The sequence below is a fragment of the Peromyscus californicus genome, unplaced genomic scaffold, assembly GCF_007827085.1.
Source record: "Peromyscus californicus insignis strain IS unplaced genomic scaffold, ASM782708v3 Scaffold_9__1_contigs__length_137607984, whole genome shotgun sequence".
Classification (NCBI taxonomy): Eukaryota; Metazoa; Chordata; class Mammalia; order Rodentia; family Cricetidae; genus Peromyscus; species Peromyscus californicus.
The window spans coordinates 135,798,586-135,817,640 of NW_026294617.1; the positions used below are offsets into that span (position 1 = coordinate 135,798,586).

The window sequence follows — 19,055 nt, forward strand, 5'->3', positions numbered from 1 at the left end:
CCTTGGCAGCCAAGTTAATACATTAATGAAGGCAGATGTGTAGACACATTTCAGAACTTTTTTTTTTTTTTTTCTTCTAAGACAAGGTTTCTCTATGTAATAGTCCTGGCTGTCCTGGAACTCGCTTTGTAGACCAGGCTGGCTGAGATTGCTCATAGCTGGTTGTTTTAGCATCTCTCTGGGAACACTGGGCAGATAGAGCAGATACTTTATAGTACATGTCTTTTAGCAGCTTTAGTATGAAGTTGGAAATGTATCTGGCTTTCCCTTTGAGTGTTTAGCATTTGAAGGGAAATATTTAGGTCTATTCATGGCTCTTCCTTGAGATGATTACATGATATGTTGTTGTCATTTGTTACTTTGTAGTCATGCTTTTGATTGTGTTAGACTTACATGTACTGTTTACATGAAATCAATCTGTTCTGTAGTCTGCCCTGCTCCTTGGGAAACCTTCATTTGAAATTCCTGGCACTAGAAGGAAATCCTTTAAGAACCATTCGAAGAGAAATTATAGCTGTAAGTACCATTAGAATTTAGCACCTTATTTTTAAATTAAAATTCAGGTATATGTGTTGATGCACAAAACTTCCAAGTGTGCCTTGCTGACAGTGAGCCTCTGTCTCCACCTTTCAGAAAGGAACTCAAGAAGTCCTAAAATACCTGCGAAGCAAGATCAAAGGTATTGCCATTTCGTCCTGTATTTTGAAGGGATGTATAAAAAGAGATGATGTTAACAGAACATGAACTTAAATGTTCTCTGGATATGGATATTAGAGGAAGAGTGTCTGGCATTTGTGGTTCAAATTCTGTATTCATACAGGCTATCACATATAAAAGTCTTGAGAGACTGGAGAGAGGGCTCAGCAATTAAGAGCACTTGCTGCTCTTGTAGAAGACTCAGGTTTGTTTCCCAACATCTCCATGGCAGCTTACTAGGGGAACTAATGCTCTCTTCTGGTCTCTGCAGGCAGAGAGGTATGCACATGGTACACATCCATACATGCAGGCAAAATTCTTATATACATAAAAGAAAAAATAAAACATTTAAAAAAATTCTTGAATTCATAGTTGTAATACTGTGTCCTTTGGATTTGTGTTGAAATCTATTAGCTGTTAAGTGTCATTACAAAGTTTAATTTTTTTCCTTTATTTTTTATTTTATGGTATAGGTGTTCTGCCTACATGAATGTGTATGCTGGTGTGCATGCAGTGACTGCAGAGGCCAGAAGAGGGCTTGGATTCTCTGGGAACTGGAGTTACAGATGATTGTGAGCCATTGTGTGGGCTTTGAGAACTGAGTCCAGGTCCTCTGCAAGAGCAGCCAGTGCTCTTAACCACTGAGCAGAGCATCTCTCCAGCCCCTAATAGAGTTTAGTGAATATCTAGCACTATAGCTCTGCAAAAGGAGTAAGCTTTACTTTAAAAAAGCTTATACTCTAGGTTCTAACTTATGAATATATGGGTAGGATTTCCACTCATGGCTTTAGTCAGCTAATGGTAAAAGTTATGTAGAAAAGCATTAACACACACCAAAGATGAGAGCAATGAAGTCAGTTTGGTTTTAATGATATACAAAGTTCTTTATTGTTTGAGATAGTGTCTCATTATGCAGTCCAGACTGTCCTGGAACTTTATGTAGATGAGGCTAGCCTCCATCTCATAGAGAGCCTCCTGCCTCTGCCTCCCAAGAGCTGAGAATAAAGGCCCCATTGCTAACTTAATATGTTACTGATGGTATGATATATCTCAGCTTGTATTTCATGTTCATCATTTTAGTGCAAACTTGAGATTGAAGAAAAAAGTAATTCTGCTAATGTATCACTGTGTAACAAACCACCCCAGAACTTCACTTGTTACTGTGTGGGTCACACACATCCCATGTACATGTGCGGAGGTCAGAGGACAGCTTATAGGAGTTCTCCCACCATGGCAGTTTCAGGGATCAAACTCAGGCTTGGTGGCAAACACATTTCCCTGCTGAGCCATCTTGCCAGCCCCAAAGATTGGTGTTGTTTGTTTGTTTTCTTGGGTGCTTGGTTTTAAATTTTTACTTATTATTCTGTATAGGATGGGAAGCTCTTACGTCAAGGTCAAAGGTGACTTTTAGGACTATTCTCTCCTTTCAACTTTAAATGGGTTCCAGGGATGGTCAACAAGTTTGTATCACAAGCTTATTTTACCTTCTGAGCCATCTCACCAGCCCTCAAATTTTTATAGATAAAAAAGCAAGGCTTGAAGCCGGGCGGTGGTGGCGCACGCCTTTAATCCCAGCACTCGGGAGGCAGAGCCAGGCGGATCTCTGTGAGTTCGAGGCCAGCCTGGTCTCCAAAGCGAGTTCCAGGAAAGGCGCAAAGCTACACAGAGAAACCCTGTCTCGAAAAACCAAAAAAAAAAAAAAAAAGCAAGGCTTGGCATATTGGTGCATACCTGCAGATGCATCACTTGGGAGCAGAAGTCTTAGGGTCAGGAGTTGAAAGTCCTCCTTCCCTGCACAATGCTTTCTTGGATAAGTATAGGGCCAACTTGTGCTACTTGAGACCCTGTCTCAAAAACAAAAAGCCACATGAACTTCACAGAGATTCCAATTACACACATATTTCCATGAAATAACCTCTATTCATATGTGAATAAAGAAGCCACATGTACAGCTTTATTCTTTCCAGAAACCACATAAGCAGAAAAGTTGAGAGTTCAAGCACACCTTTAATCCCAGCACTCACGAGGCAGAGGCAGACAGATCTCTATGAGTTTTGGTCTACACAGTGAGTTCTAGGCTAGTCAGGCCTACACTGTGAGATCCTATCTTTTTTTTTTTTTTTTTGAATGGAAGTTGAAAATAACTTATCTTTAGTTCATTTGGACTGCTGTGGCAGATTACCATGTATTGCATGACATAAGTAAGAGAAGTTATTATAAATACTGATTGTTTTATAGAGATTGGAGCCAAGCTGAGGGCAGTTGACTTAAGGATTTCTGGATTAGCTGTGTGAACACAGTATAACCTGAATTCCTAAAAATAGGTTTGGGATGCAGAAGATGGTCAGTATTACAGGATGTGTGAACAATCCACTATTGCTGGTTTTGAAGATGGAGGAAGAAGACTGTAAACCAAGGGATGTGTGTATCTTCTAAAAGCTGGAAAGGGAGGAAAACGAGTTCTCCCCTAGTGGGAAGGCAGCTCTTTTCCCTCTTATCTACCTAGACCCATTTTAGAATTATGAAGGACCCTCCTTAGGAGTTTGTGTTTTAAATGACTGCCATTCATTGAGCACTGGCTATGCAAAAATGAAGTCCTGGGTCTTATTTTCAGCTCTGTAAAACATTCAGAGTAAATTAAAAACAAATGCCACTTGAGTTTATGAAGATCTGTGGTTATAAAGTAACCACAGAACTGCCTACAAGTTGTTAGTAAATGGTGCAGTTTTTATTCTATTTTCAGTTGCATTGAAGGCTTGTGCTTATGAGCAGTATTAGAGCCACCATCACATTCTCAGACTTAGGGCAGAGCCGACCAGCCATGTTTTCTCGATAGGTATTTTTTGGTCTTTCTACTCCCAGTTCCTTGTACTGTAACAGCAAGAACACAGAAGCATTGTCACAGTTCACGGGGTAAGCCGGGTGTAGTGGCACCCACCTTTAATCCCAATACTTAGGAGGCAGAGGCAGGCGAATCTCTGTGAGTTCAAGGCCAGCCTGGTCTACAGAGTGAGTTCCAGGACAGCCAGAGCTTTTACTGAGACCCTGTCTTAGAATAACAACAACAAAAACAAAATGGTTTGTGGAGTAAATGAATAAATCTGCCATAGTGAGGTCTAGACGTAAAATTGCTACTACCTATGAATTACTGACTTATGTGGTTTTTTTTTTTTTCTTTTTGGTGATTGAAAAAAAAAAATCCCTCCTTCTTAGGCCTTTCAGAAAATGACTATCCATTTTTCTTTCCCTTCAACAGAGGATAATAAATCAAATACTGACACAGTCTTCAAAGTGAAATAGGTTTACAAAGGTGGCAAATTTTTTTAATTTTTTTTTTTTTTTTTACAAGAACCTCTAGGTTCTCACTTCTCATTTCCCCTCAGAGCATTACTGGCACATTTAGATTGCATGGATTTCTACTCCTCCCATGAAAATAGGCTTTCAGCCTGTGTCTGTCACTCTGTGTGCCCTGCATACCCTTTTGGTCTATTCTTTGAATTCATCTTCCTTTGCCCTCCTGTCTCACCAAGTGAATGACTAGAAATACCTTTCAATGTCTTTCTCTCTAGATTTACAGGAGTCTCTTTTTCAACCATGTTCCCGTCAGCTACTTGTGTTTTTTTTTTAAACATAAAGTTATAATTCCCATTTTATTTTTTCAGGTTTTTTTTTTTCTGTCTTTATGAAGCTTCCTCTTTACATGGGCTTTGGTATAGGTCATGGTGTAGCAGGTCTAATTCGTGGTGGGGGTGTTCGGTCCTTCGGGGCTTCATGAATCAAACTCCTGACTTCCTTGCTGTGAATGGCACAGCTCATGCAGTGATGCAGCTTGACACAGAGCTTGGGAACCACACAAGCAACAACGACGCTTCGGAAATGTTCCTGGCGGCAGTGGCCTCTACAGTGCCTGGAATGACCAACTTCTTAACGACCTTGTCTTTGGGCACTCACCAGGCACAGTTCATGATCTAATTGGGTGCACATAGCTGTGGCCCTTTTTGGAACGACTGTTGTTTCTTCTTTTTTTGGTCATCTTGGAGCCAACACCCAAAAGAGCACGACTTACACTTTTAACAAGTTATCTCCCTGGAAGCTTAAAGTTCTTGCCCACTATTCTGAAATTGTATTCATTGTATTCATTTAGTGGGTCTTTTCAATTTGAAAAATTTTTTTTCTTTCTTTCTTTTTTTCCCTGCACAGGGTTAAAACAAACAAACAAACAAACAAAAAAATATGTAAAGATATATAGTGAAAGTGAATGTATTTTTCACACTCTTTGAGGCTTTCTTATCCTGACTTACATTAACTCTTTGGAAATGGAGAGTCTTGATATATAATCAACAGATTTTTCTTAATGATTTAATATTATGCCTTCTCATGTAATTTTGGCAATACATTACATATTTTTTACAGTAGTATGACCAGGAGCTAGAAAGATGGCTCAGTGGTTAAGAGCTCTGACTGCTTTTCCAGAGGATAAGGGTTCAATTCTAGGCACTCACATGATGGCTCACAACTGTCTAATTCTAGTCCCAGGGGATCTGATGCCCTCTTCTGAACTCTGATAGTACTACATGCAGGCAAAACATGAAATTAAAATTGAAATTAAAAAAAAAATTTAAAGTTATAAAGGAATATGACCGAACTGCTAGGGAAGTTCTAAATAACAACACTTAATTAATACTAATGCTTCTCTTGATGTCTTTTATTTCTGTTGATACTGTCATTTGTTCTGTTTTTACGAGTAAAGTATTCATGTTGTGTTTGCATGGGGCATAACCATTTTTTCAAAGTAGATACTGTTGATTCACAGTAATGTATATACATACCTTTTAATTCTTCATTAATGGGTAACTGATACACTTAATGCAAGAGAAATGCACTTGCTTATCTAGCATATTCCTCAAGTGTTCATAGGACGACTCTGAACTGACACAAGGTCAGTGACACTGCTAATTCTTTGGGTTGTTGTGTGTGTTTTATGTTGTTTATTTGTTCTCACTATGTAGCTCAAGCTGACTTTGAACCCACAGAAAGCACCTGCCTCCAACTCTGTGGGGGTTAAACATCTGTACCACCTGGGTTAGGTGTTTTTTGTTGGTTGGTTGGTTTGAAATGGGGTCTCCTTGTATAGGCAGGCCTCCAGTTTTCCATGCAGCTGAGTATGGCCTGGGCTCTGGGAAACTCTGGGATTTCAGCCTCCACTCCCAGAGCCTCCTGCCTTTGCTTTCCTTTGCCTATTCTTCATATGAGTGAACTCTGGGACATCCCATCCTTAATTTTCAAATCTTAATGAAACCATTTCTTAACCACTGAGCCACCTTTCCAGCCCCAACAAAACCATGCCTTTACATGTGTAGGCTTCTGTTTTGCTGCAGCTTCTGTGGCTCTTGTTGCTTTTGCTGTAGAATGGCTGTCGATTTCTGCTTAGTAAGGTAGTTGAATGTGTGAGTATATGTGCATGTCAGGAAAACACCTTGGCGTTTGCCTATGAAATCATAGTGGTATAATATCTAAAAGCTTCATTGTACAAATTGCCAGATTTTAAATGATTGGAAATAATTAGCTTTATTGTATCCTAAATGAAAAGATAAGTATATTATTTGGTAGACATTTGAAGGAAACAGAATTTTTCTGATGTTGACAGGGTCCTTCCACTGTGCCATGTTATTTTGCTGAAGAAAAAGGATTTCTTATTAGATGCTGTAGTTACAAAGATTCTTTCTAAAGAAATAGCTAAATTTCCCTACAGTGGGATGATTTTGGATGATATGGGTGGGCAGCATTTGAAGCCACACTGCAGTACTTTATTTTTTATTAATATGTTCTTAAATGAGGTCTGAGTTATTGGGAGTAAAAATATATGACTATTGGGGCTGGAGAGATAGCTCAGCAGTTAACAGCACTGGCTGCCCTTCCAGAGGACCTGGGTTCAATTCCTGGCATCCACATGGCAGCTCCCATCTGTCTGTAACTCCAGTTCCAGGGCTTCTGACACCCTTACACAGACATACATTTAGGCAAAAACACCAGTGAACATAAAATAAATTATAAAAACATATATGACTATGTACTGGTATTATCTATACTATCTAGAAATCATGGACACGTTTCTTATATATTATTAACAATTTAAAGATGGCTTTGTAATGGTAATGTTCACTTTATATAACTTTTCTTTTCCAGATGATGGGACCAGTCAAAATGATTCTGTTCCTAAGACTGCCATGACGCTACCAAGTGAATCCAGAGTCAATGTCCATGCTATAGTCACACTAAAGCTGCTAGACTATAGGTATGCAGTCTGTCTTAGTTACCATTCTATTGTTATGACAAAACAACATGACCAGGGCTACTTATAAAACAGAGTATTTAATTTGGGGCTCATGGTTATGTTCATGGTTGCAGAGAGTTAGAGTCTGCTACCATCATGACAGGTAGCATGGCAGCAAGCAGGCAGGCATAGTGCTAGAGCAGTGTGAAGCAGAGGGAGACAGCTCACTGAATGGTGTAGGCTTTTGAAACTTCAAAGCATATCCCCAGTGATATACCTTTTCCAATAAGTTCATACCTCCTAATCCTTCTCAAACAGTTCCACCAACTGTGGACCAAGCATTCAAATATATGACTTTATGGAGGCCATTCTCATTCAAACCATCACACAGTCCATCTGCATAGCATTGAAGATGCAGTCAGTGTCTCTGCTGTGATCACACTAAAGCTATTAAGTACAGCTATGTAGTCCATCTGCACAGCATTGCAAGGCCCATAGGAAACTTGAGAAAGAGTCCTTCAGAGAAAGGACAACTAGTAAGGATAAGATAGTCAGAGTCATGAGAGCAGATTCCCCTTTGCAGGTTCCTTAGAGGAATTTGAAAGTGGGCTCAAATTGGAACTTGACTCAGAGAGGTAGAGTACCTGAGTATCCAGGGAGAGGTATTGTGGGAAGGAGGTGGAGTGCCTGGGTATCTGGGGAGAGGTACTGTGGGAAGGAGATGGAGTGCCTGGGTATCTGGGGAGAGGTACTGCGGGAAGGAGGTGGAGTGCCTGGGTATCTGGGGAGAGGTACTGCGGGAAGGAGGTGGAGTACCTGGGTATCTGGGGAGAGGTACTGCGGGAAGGAGGTGGAGTGCCTGGGTATCTGGGGAGAGGTATTGTGGGAAGGAGGTGGCGTGCCTGGGTATCTGGGGAGAGGTACTGCGGGAAGGAGGTGGAGTGCCTGGGTATCTGGGGAGAGGTACTGCGGGAAGGAGGTGGAGTGCCTGGGTATCTGGGGAGAGGTACTGCGGGAAGGAGGTGGAGTACCTGGGTATCTGGGGAGAGGTACTGCGGGAAGGAGGTGGAGTACCTGGGTATCTGGGGAGAGGTACTGCGGGAAGGAGGTGGAGTGCCTGGGTATCTGGGGAGAGGTACTGCGGGAAGGAGGTGGAGTACCTGGGTATCTGGGGAGAGGTACTGCGGGAAGGAGGTGGAGTGCCTGGGTATCTGGGGAGAGGTACTGCGGGAAGGAGGTGGCGTGCCTGGGTATCTGGGGAGAGGTACTGTGGGAAGGAGGTGGCGTGCCTGGGTATCTGGGGAGAGGTACTGTGGGAAGGAGGTGGCGTGCCTGGGTATCTGGGGAGAGGTACTGCGGGAAGGAGGTGGAGTACCTGGGTATCTGGGGAGAGGTACTGTGGGAAGGAGGTGGCGTGCCTGGGTATCTGGGGAGAGGTACTGTGGGAAGGAGGTGGCGTGCCTGGGTATCTGGGGAGAGGTACTGTGGGAAGGAGGTGGCGTGCCTGGGTATCTGGGGAGAGGTACTGCGGGAAGGAGGTGGAGTACCTGGGTATCTGGGGAGAGGTACTGTGGGAAGGAGGTGGCGTGCCTGGGTATCTGGGGAGAGGTACTGTGGGAAGGAGGTGGAGTACCTGGGTATCTGGGGAGAGGTACTGTGGGAAGGAGGTGGCGTGCCTGGGTATCTGGGGAGAGGTACTGTGGGAAGGAGGTGGCGTGCCTGGGTATCTGGGGAGAGGTACTGTGGGAAGGAGGTGGAGTACCTGGGTATCTGGGGAGAGGTACTGTGGGAAGGAGGTGGCGTGCCTGAGTATCCGGGGAGAGGTACTGCGGGAAGGAGGTGGAGTACCTGGGTATCTGGGGAGAGGTACTGTGGGAAGGAGGTGGAGTACCTGGGTATCTGGGGAGAGGTACTGTGGGAAGGAGGTGGAGTACCTGGGTATCTGGGGAGAGGTATTGCGGGAAGGAGGTGGCGTGCCTGGGTATCTGGGGAGAGGTATTGCGGGAAGGAGGTGGAGTACCTGGGTATCTGGGGAGAGGTACTGCGGGAAGGAGGTGGAGTGCCTGGGTATCTGGGGAGAGGTACTGCGGGAAGGAGGTGGCGTGCCTGGGTATCTGGGGAGAGGTATTGCGGGAAGGAGGTGGAGTACCTGGGTATCTGGGGAGAGGTACTGTGGGAAGGAGGTGGAGTACCTGGGTATCTGGGGAGAGGTATTGCGGGAAGGAGGTGGCGTGCCTGGGTATCTGGGGAGAGGTACTGTGGGAAGGAGGATGTTATACTAGTGCAGTGAAATTAAACGAGGGCACACTGAGGAGAAAGAACTTGTTCCCTGGGCCTTACTAAAAATTTTATTTTAGAATATGGAGGCAGACTTTTCCACTTACCAGTTTCCAAATAACCAACATGGAGTCTTAATATTAATTATAAATGCTCTACCAATAGCTCAGGCTTGTTACTAGCTAACTTTTGCATTTAAACTGACCCATATTTCTTATCTACCCTCTGCCACTTGGCTCATGGCATGTTACCTCATTTTCTACACGTTCTGCTTCCTTTGCATCTGGCTGGCATCTCCTCTGACTCTGCCCTTCTTCTTCCCAGAGTCCTTAGTTTGGTTATCCTGCCTATCCTGCTGGTCCAGTTTGGACAGTATACTGTCAGCAGTTGAGGCAAGGACAGTTTCTTTGTCCACATGGCTAGCTTTTGCCATAAAGAAAAGAAACTCCATATGGAGGTTCTTCAATGCCCATTATCTTCTCTGGAATACATTGGTGCTGCCAGGAGCAAATGTGTCTCACTGTCATGAAAAGCCTTAGGTTATTAAACATAGTAAACACCATATTCTGTAGGTCTTTGAAGTGTTTGAAGACCATCTATTTATCTAAATATATCTGTGTATGACCTTGAAAACATACCTAATATGACTATAAGTTTGACTATTATAGATGAGTATTAATCTGTATTTCTTAATTATACGTTATATTTTTAAATGAGCTGCATAAACACAATACCCTGAACAAGAATAGAAACATACATATAGCATAATAAAGTTAACCTTAAATTTGTATCAATAAACCAAAATCCATACCAATGTAAAATATTTTGAGATAAATGTTTTTTATTAATGTAGATTTAATAATCTACCCTTTTATCTCATCATTTCTATATTATATCCCCCTTTTTTCCTTTCAAAAGAGATCTTTGAATTTAACTCTTTAGTCTGGCTTTTTTTTTTTTTTTACTATGACCAATAACAACTTGTGACCAAACCCACTTAAATGATAACAAATATCCATAACCCACCTTTTAGAAATACAGGTGTTTTTTCTAGACTGCTTCCTGTTGTTGAGGGGAGGAGAGGTGCTTGCATCTTTGGGGGAACCTTGAGAAAATCAGGATAATTGTTAAGTTTTGGCTGGAGTATTCTCTGAGGCTGGATCATCTCAGCCAGTAGCCTGGAAGCTGTTCTGGATGCTGGATAACCTGGGCCATCTGTTTTTATTGGTGTCTGCTCCCCTTGTTCTGAAAATTCTTAAACTTTTAAAGGTAATATACATATCTGCATTAATACAAGTGTAGATTGCATTGTAAACAAGTCAGCCAAAGATGATTTTTTTTTTGTTTTATATTTGAGAAGGTAAAATCTACATCACATGTCTTGTAGTTCTTTCGTTGATTTCTGTGTTTGTAGCCAGGATTTTGAGAGGATCTTCCTTGATCAAACCTGATCATCTTTAACTTTGAATTAATCCACACCCTTTCATTTCCTATGGAAATAAAAGCATAACCTCTTCCCCAATTAAACATATCTTTTGACTTCCATTTTGAAGTCAAGACATTTTTAAAATATATAAGTTGGTTTAATCCAGCAGCTTTTATAATCCAGTGTCTCTTAGCTGCTATCACTTCTTCCTCTACAATCAAAAAATTCAAAGATACCACAATAATATACAGTATCCAGACTCTTTTGTGTATTTTCAGTCTTTGTGTGGCTTTTTTAATATATTACTTTATTTCCTTTTTAAGGACTTTTATCATTTTAAAACTATATTTTCTTAATCTGTGACTGTATATACTCTTCCTCCTCTCTCTCCCAAGCCTATATATATTTTTAAACACACTATAAGTTGTTCAGAGGCTTTTTTCCATCTGGATCTGTCTTTACTATATATCTGTAGTCTTTGCTGTCTGCATGAGCAAAACTTAAATCCACCATGTGGCTTAATTCATGGCGTGCTGGCAGGGCTCACTCTGGCAGTGCTCGAACTGGAAGCAGTGGCTGGGAGACGCATCTCTGTACCACGGCAGGCATCAGAGACACGAGACCAGGAAGCCATGTTTTACTCCATTTTTGTGTGTTTAAAACCTTTCTCATGTCTTATGTGGATGTAGGTGCCGGATGTTTGGGGTGTTTTGTAGGTGGACTTTTCTGTCTTGCCAGCAAGTTCCCAAATAACCATGCAGAGACTTAATATTAATTATAAATGCTTGGCTGATAGCTTAGGCTTGTCTCCTGCCAGCTCTTAAAATTTAAATTAATCCATTTCTATTAATCTGTGTTGCCACATAGCTTGTGGCCTTACCTGTCCACCAGCATGTCTCTGTGTCTCTTGGTGACTCTTCCTCTTCTGCCCTTCTTCCCAGAATTCTCCTAGTCTGGGCTCCCAATCTTTCTTCCCTAGCTCTAGGCCAGTCTGTTCTTTATTAACCAATGAGAGTAATACATATTTACAGTGTACAGAGATTGTTCCATAGCAAGCATGTATTTTATTTTGTGTACGTGGATGTTTCACCTTCATGTATGTCTGTACACCAAATATATGCCTGGGTGCTTGAAGAGACCAAAAGAGGTGTCAGATCTCCTAGAACTGGAGGTATAGAAGGTTGTAAGCCACCATGTAGGTTCTGGAAATCACATTTGGGTGATATAGATATATAGGATATAGATATGATAGGATAAAAGGGTAGATTGTTGAACCTACTTTTAAAAAGCAACAACTTGTTTAAAAATGTTTACATTGCTATGGATTTTAGTTTATTGATACAAATTTAAAGTTAATTTTGTTATACTGTATGTATATTTCTACTCTTGTTTGAAGTATTATGTTTTTATGTAACTCATTTAGATTGTAATGGATAATTAAAAATACAAACTAATAATTCGTCTTCTATGATAGTCAAACTTATAGTTATGTTAAGTTTTCTAGGTATACATAGATATATTCCAGATAAGTAGGTAATCTTCAAATACTTCAAAAACCTACAAAATATAACATTTAAAATGTTTTAAAAAAATTTAGATTTTCTGGACAATGAGACATGTCTGCTCCTGACAGCACCGATTTACTTCAGAGAGGAAGATGGGCATCAATATATATATTATCTTCCTATCTTCTTCTTAACAAAAATAGCCATTTGGGCAAAAAACTGTTCTTGCCTAGACTGCTTGATCGACTGGACATGCAGGACCCATAGGAAGGTGACCACTGAACTTTGCTTGACAAAATGGTCCTTCAGGTTCCTGCTTTGCAGAGGAAACTGCCAGACATTCTACAGGACACAGAGAAAAGTGACTGAGAGACTCTAGGCCTATGGGCTAAAGACAGATGCCCCAATTTTACAAAAGAACTTTAGATGACTGTCCAGGCTGCCAGCTGTCTCTGTCTACTCTCACAAGACTCCCAAAAGTTGCTTACATCCTTCTCCTGTTTCTCAGGTAATAGTATAGCCTTCTGAGGTCTTTGATGTAGTTAAAGACTAAATAGTTATAATTTCCTTAGTTATGATAAAAGATAAGTTAGATATAAAACCTTAAACTCACAAATATAAAATAGATAAGATATCTTCTTTAATTCTACCAAATACAAATAAACTAAATATTATAAATAGACTAGATATTATAACTATAATTCTTACTTGATAATTGTTTTGTTATATGTAATTTTACTATATTAAAGTTAAAATCTTCCTTTTTTAAAAAACCAAAAAGGGGTAGTGCTGTGGAATGTGCTATATGCTATAAATATATGTTACTATAATTGCTTGAGAAATAAAATGCTAATTGGCCAATAGCCAGACACCTGGGCTTGGCGGGAGCTCTCCAGCTCCATTTGGGTCCTCTAGAAGAGCAGCCAGTGCCCTTAACTACTGAGCCATCTCTTTAGCCCTCTGTTTTTGTAGTTTTTATTAAAGGACACAGAGTTGCCCTCATTGGGAATGAGGTGGGCTTTGGTATAAAGGCAGTGAGTGCTCCATCTTTCTGGATAGTGTCTGGGAGGCAGGTGACTGCTGAGGTCCTTTCTTTTTCTTCCTGTTTAGCCTCCCCTATAAGAATATTTGACTCAAAACAATTATCAGTTGCAAAAAATATGAGAGAGACAGGTGGATTAATGTTAACATCTTATGGTAAGATTTTATTACAAGAATATGAGTGACAATTTGTATTTAAGTTCTCAAATTCACTAACTAGTATTTAGAGGAAATTTTATGTTTGAAGGTGAGTCTGTTAAATAAGAAACTATCATTTAGTTAATGAAAAGCTTTATTAACAAGCAGTTTGAGAAGTGATTACCTCATGTTTGTGAATGGAACTGAGATAGTGTCTCATAGTTGTACTGCATTCTGGGAACACAGTAACAATGAAGCACTGACAGTGTCTATGGACAGAGTAAGGGAAAGCATTTAAGTTCCTATGCATTGTGGAAGTGTATCAGATGAGGGGAAGAAACTGGATAACCCTGCAGAGGTGGCAGTGTTTGTCAGGTGCCTCTAGAGTGATGTGTGAAGCAACAGCAGTGAGGGTGAGCAATGCTGCCAGCCCTTTGCTCACACTGTTTTTTGTGTGATGTTAGAGTGGAGAGATGAAGGAATGCAGACTCCAGACTGGTAACTATTCTTTAAAGACTCTATAAGCTGTCCTATGGCTCCTCACCATCTCAACAGTGAAGATCTCCATTCACATTATTCTTACTCCACCCTTTAATGTGTGTAGCAACTACTAAGCCACACTAACAGAGGTTGAGTCCCCCGTACCTATTCTGTATTCCTCTGATCATATGGCATTGTTATATATATTTATATTTGCACACGCTGTGGCATAAATGTCAAAGGCTACTTTTCAGATTCTAATCCCAGAGCAGGGACAAACTGCAAAGCTCATCAGTGTGGCAGCATGAATAGTTAGTTCAGCCTGTCTCCTAATGTGTCTCCTACCAGACACTAGAGGAACAAGAAAGCATGCAGATGATTACATGAAACTAATTTAGTATAATGTTGTACTTGTTATCCTCCAATCATTGAAGCTGACAGATCTTAACAAATTTTTAAGGAAAGCTTGGTTTTAAAATCAGATTTATCTCCAATCACAGGTAGAGAAATGGACCATGTATTCTCTTAAGTTTCTGAATTTTCAAAGTGCATCTGTTTTTGTTCATGTGACTGAGCATGAGCAGAGCATACTGACCTCACAGAACTTCATCAGCTACCTTAAACATTTTGGTAAAATCTGTAAAGGCCTTTAGAAATAGGGAATAGTGATTACATATTTTTGGGACTGCTGATGTTTTATTTTTTGACTACTTTTTACTTAGTGATAAACAAGCAACCTTGATTCCTGATGACATATTTGATGCCACAAAAAGCAATATCATCACTTCCGTCAACTTCAGTAAGAATCAGCTGTGTGAGATTCCGAAAAGGTAGGATCTCCTGATGATGCACTGTTCAGATTGTCCTTGTTTTTGTCAGTTGCATCTTTGAAAGTGGGTATTAGTTTCCTAAACTGTTAATGTTAGAGGGGGGCGGCAAACTGTGGTTCCACTGCTCTGTGAGATGCACAGGGTCTTAAAACTCCCTACTTTATGCTGTAAACTTGAGAAATGGGTGTTAGAATCATTAACTCTAAAATTAATAGTTTTGTATAATGAAGTATGACAGGGAGATTCATGAGAGACCACCCAGTACTAGGCCCACAGCAGGGAAGAGTAGTTTCACTTGGAGGCCCAGCAGTACAGCTGTGTGTGCTGTTTCTCTGTTAGCCAGTGTGACCCAGGTCTGCCCAAACACACCATGGGTATCTGAGATCAAGTCAGATATTCTTCCAGCCCTTCAATAAAATGAACTAGAAGATGGACAGGTCTCCTTTTGTAGTGGGCTATTTTGCTTCAAGACCCACATCCCTAGTTTTCTCTGTAAATAAGACACATTTTATAGTTTGCCCTTTTAAACATCTGAACATCTGGGCAGTTCTATAAAAGCCATTCAATTTTTTTGCTACATCAGCCTTTTTAGCATCATCTGTTTGCTTTTGTTTTGTCTTTTTTCTTTTTTTTTTTTTTTTTTTTTTTTTTGGTTTTTCGAGACAGGGTTTCTCTGTGTAGCTTTGCGCCTTTCCTGGAACTCACTTGGTAGCCCAGGCTGGCCTCGAACTCACAGAGATCCGCCTGGCTCTGCCTCCCGAGTGCTGGGATTAAAGGCGTGTGCCACCACCGCCCAGCTGTTTTGTCTTTTTCTGTCTGTGTCTCCTTAGGTGCCCATGTGTCTACTAAGTAACATCATACTTTACTAGCTAACAGAATAAAGGTGGAGAGCTGCAAGAGATGCTCCTGGCTTCACTCTAGTCACTTACTTAGGGTTTACTTCCTATTTTATTCCAGTCTAGTTCTTATGCAGTATGAACAAAGAAGACAGCACAGAGTACTTTGCTCTAGAGTGCTTCTAATCCACTCTCCCTCTCTTAACTTTGAAATTTATAATTCATAATGAATATTCATAAGATACTGGATGAAATGGGAAGACATGGTGTATAGTCTTATCACTGATACGGATGTTAACGAAGTGACATTTCTTTTAAGCTATTTGGAATTTTATGTGTATTTGTTTTTTGAATGCTTTATTTATCATATGTACTTCCCAATTTCTTTTTTTTATTTCCCTGTTTCATAAGTAATGCTTTTAAACTCTAACTTAGCTATGTACTAGGTTACTTACTTATAGCAATAAATAAAACATAATGTTTCTTGAGGCTAAATTTCCAGAAAAATTACTGTGTTGAGGGGTGTGACCACAATTGTATTTAATGATCATTCACATAACAAATATTACTAAAAAGTGAGTATGTCAAATTAAAAAAATATTATTTTATGTGTATGGGTGTTTTGCCTGGAATCATTTGAATGTCTGGTACCTGTGGAGGACAGAAGAAGGTGTTGGATGCTTTGAGACTGGAATGACTGATGGTTGTGGGCCACCACATGGGTACTGGGAATCAAAACTGGGTCTTCTAAAGGAGTGCCTGCATGTAAGTAGTATGTTGTGCTGTCCAAAATGATGTATTATTAGTGTCTAACAGTGCATTTTATGAATTCAGTTCACTGTCAGGATAAAATACTATCGTATAGTAGCCACTTAGGTCTGATTTTTCTCTTTTGTGTCATAATTAGGTTAAATACATAATCAGTGGGTTTTTTTAAATTAAACTTCACTATCCATTTACTGTCAGATTGAAGCCTTGGACTGATCAAGGTTAGGTTTTTGTTTGTTTGTTTTTTAATTTTTAGTTTTATACAGCCAGTCTCTGAAATTTTTTTGAGGAACTGAGATCCTAAAAGTCATGGCAAGCAGAAGGGATGTTGTTCTTTCTCCTATGATTGTTTCAGTTTGAATTAGTACTAACATTTAAAATTGTTTTTGTTTCAGAATTATTGAGCTGAAGGAGATGGTATCAGATGTCAACCTCAGTTTTAACAAGCTTTCCTTTGTATCCCAAGAGTTATGCTTGCTTCAGAAATTGACATTTTTAGATTTAAGGTACTTGACAATGCTGTTACTTGACACCTTAAAAGTTATGATTAATGTTTGAGTTTTTATATTGTATTTTCATTGGTGAGTATGGAACCTGGTCTTTAGTGTACTAACTATATTAGGGGAAATACAAAATTAAGTTACTTAGGTATTTTAACCAGTCTTGTAAGTAGTTTATAACTTAGATAATGAGATAAAATTATCTAAAATATTTTTAATTAACATATTCTTTAAATTCATGCCTAAGTAAAATGACAGTTAATACGTGGAAAACATCTCTTTCGTGTTCTTTGTTCCTGAAGTAGATAACGTATTCCAGACCAGCTCTACAGTTACACAAGGCCCTTGAGGAGCCTGCTTACGTCCCACTGGGACTTTAAATAGACAGAAGCCAAGCAGAAGAGCCCTGACTGGAGCAGAGATAGAGCCTGCCTTATGCTCTGGGAATCATAGCAAGCTTGATTTAAACAAATGCAGTGAGAAGCAGAGAGCTCGTATAGTGACACCAAGTGTCTCAGGGTCACAAAGCATTTGTCTTTGGGTCTTAACATCATGTCTGTTGTAAACTGTGTTTCTATTGCCTGCACTCTTCCTACTGCCTCCTATTGTTAGCAGGAGTACTTTTAGTTGGCATGAAGTATAGTTGAGGCAGGAGGGTCTGCCTGCACTAAGTGTGGTGCTTTTTCTGCTCTGAGGTGTCAGAATCTAAAAGCTGATGGAACAGAGGGAAGGGAAGTCCCTGTGGCTGCTGTCTGGGTGGTGTTGCTGTTGTTGTGTCCCAGGCTTTTGTGTATATGTCTCTCTTTGTAACTGCCTTGAAGTCTCTACTAAAGGATTAAGTCTGCTTTCATGTCTGACAGCAGAAAGACTGGAAGAAAGAGTAGGACATCTGTGGGCTCTGCAGCACAGCTTCTGCTGACAGTAAAAGGAAGATGCAGGGAAAGAAGGATGCAGGAGAGTGACTTCTGTTCCTAACACACTGAGCCACACTTCTTAGGGGCATCTCTAAGATGATCAGATTAATAAGAATTGACAAACACACATGAGTTTTTTTTTATTCCTCCTGGGATTTAAACTTGTAAAAGTTTTTGAGTTTTCAAAATCCTATTTTGATTTCCAATTTAGGAATAATTTTTTAAGTTCTTTGCCTGAAGAGATGTCATCACTGACAAAACTACAATCAATCAATCTTTCTTTTAACAGGTAAGAAAACATTTGGGAGCCAGCTAAATAAAAACCTTTATTTTTACCGTATCTTGCTAGCAGATTTTATTTTCATTTCATTCTACTTGAATGTATTGTTGCTTAGATTTATCATGATTGATGCTGAGCTGGTTGTAGTTGTTGTTATTCCTTCTACCTCTCCGAGAAACCCAGTCTAGAAGGAAGATAAACATCTAACTAATTGTGGATGTTGTAGGGGAAGCATGGAGAGCTTTTGAGATGCCCTGAGGTAAACATTGAAAACCAGATGTTAGCCAAGAGCACCTGTCTCTGGCATCTGACAGTTTGCTTTGGACAATGAAGCCAGTGTCTGTGACAGTCACTCATCTTCGAAAGAACTCAGAGTGCCTTTGTCCAGAAGCCTTGGGCAAACAAAGTTAAATCAAAAAACCTCACATTTTGCATTTTACTTAGTTAGAAGTGATTAATGATAAACAAAAGTAAATTAAGAAAGAGCACGCACCTGAGGGCGGCCTTAAGAGATCTTTAGAGGGAGAGATGTCACACCCATGAGTGGGGGACTTAGCCTCAGCTTTTGTTTGATTTTTGCAATCAATAGTACCTTCTATGTCTGCTGAATATGTATTCCAAAATTAGTTTCTTATTTTCTGGAAAAGTTGAATATAGGACTTAAACCACACTTAAGATCATCGATTTTTAAGAGAAATTTGACCTCTACCACATTACAGAGGTGTTCTGTTTGTATCTTAATAGGTTCAAAGTGCTGCCTACAGTTCTATATCATATCCCCACATTAGAAGCAGTTCTGATCAGCAACAATCAGGTTGGCTCTGTGGACCCTCAGAAGATGAAGCTGATGGAAAACCTGAGCACTCTGGACCTTCAAAACAACGACCTCCTGCAAATTCCTCCAGAGCTTGGGAACTGTGTGCAGCTAAGGTAGCTTCCCTTCTGCAGGGCTTCCAATTGATTTGTTGATTGCTTTTTTCCTTGCAGGAAATTGAAATAAGTCTTAATACCTTGTAACTGTAATAGTTAACCAAACACCTAATTTTTCTTTTCAGTTTCACCAGCTGTTTTCTGGCTTTATGTAACACCA

The 19,055-nt window shown here is 40.1% G+C and overlaps 1 protein-coding gene and 1 pseudogene across 5 annotated transcripts in view; one reads left to right on the forward strand and one right to left on the reverse strand.

Moving 5' to 3' along the window:
• Positions 1 to 19,055, forward strand: part of Lrrc40 (leucine rich repeat containing 40) — a 39,144-nt gene that overhangs the window by 17,254 nt on the left and 2,835 nt on the right. For 4 of the 5 annotated variants that reach the window (XM_052730911.1, XM_052730915.1, XM_052730914.1 and 1 more), the window contains exons 8-14: positions 429 to 516; positions 634 to 679; positions 6,883 to 6,991; positions 14,560 to 14,667; positions 16,667 to 16,777; positions 17,897 to 17,974; positions 18,710 to 18,895. In XM_052730911.1, coding sequence (XP_052586871.1) covers positions 429 to 516; positions 634 to 679; positions 6,883 to 6,991; positions 14,560 to 14,667; positions 16,667 to 16,777; positions 17,897 to 17,974; positions 18,710 to 18,895 — 726 coding nt within the window. The remainder of the gene's footprint in view (positions 1 to 428; positions 517 to 633; positions 680 to 6,882; positions 6,992 to 14,559; positions 14,668 to 16,666; positions 16,778 to 17,896; positions 17,975 to 18,709; positions 18,896 to 19,055) is intronic. The other variant, XM_052730912.1, reaches the window with a different exon arrangement.
• LOC128105644 (40S ribosomal protein S26-like) lies at positions 4,393 to 6,876 on the reverse strand (annotated as a pseudogene).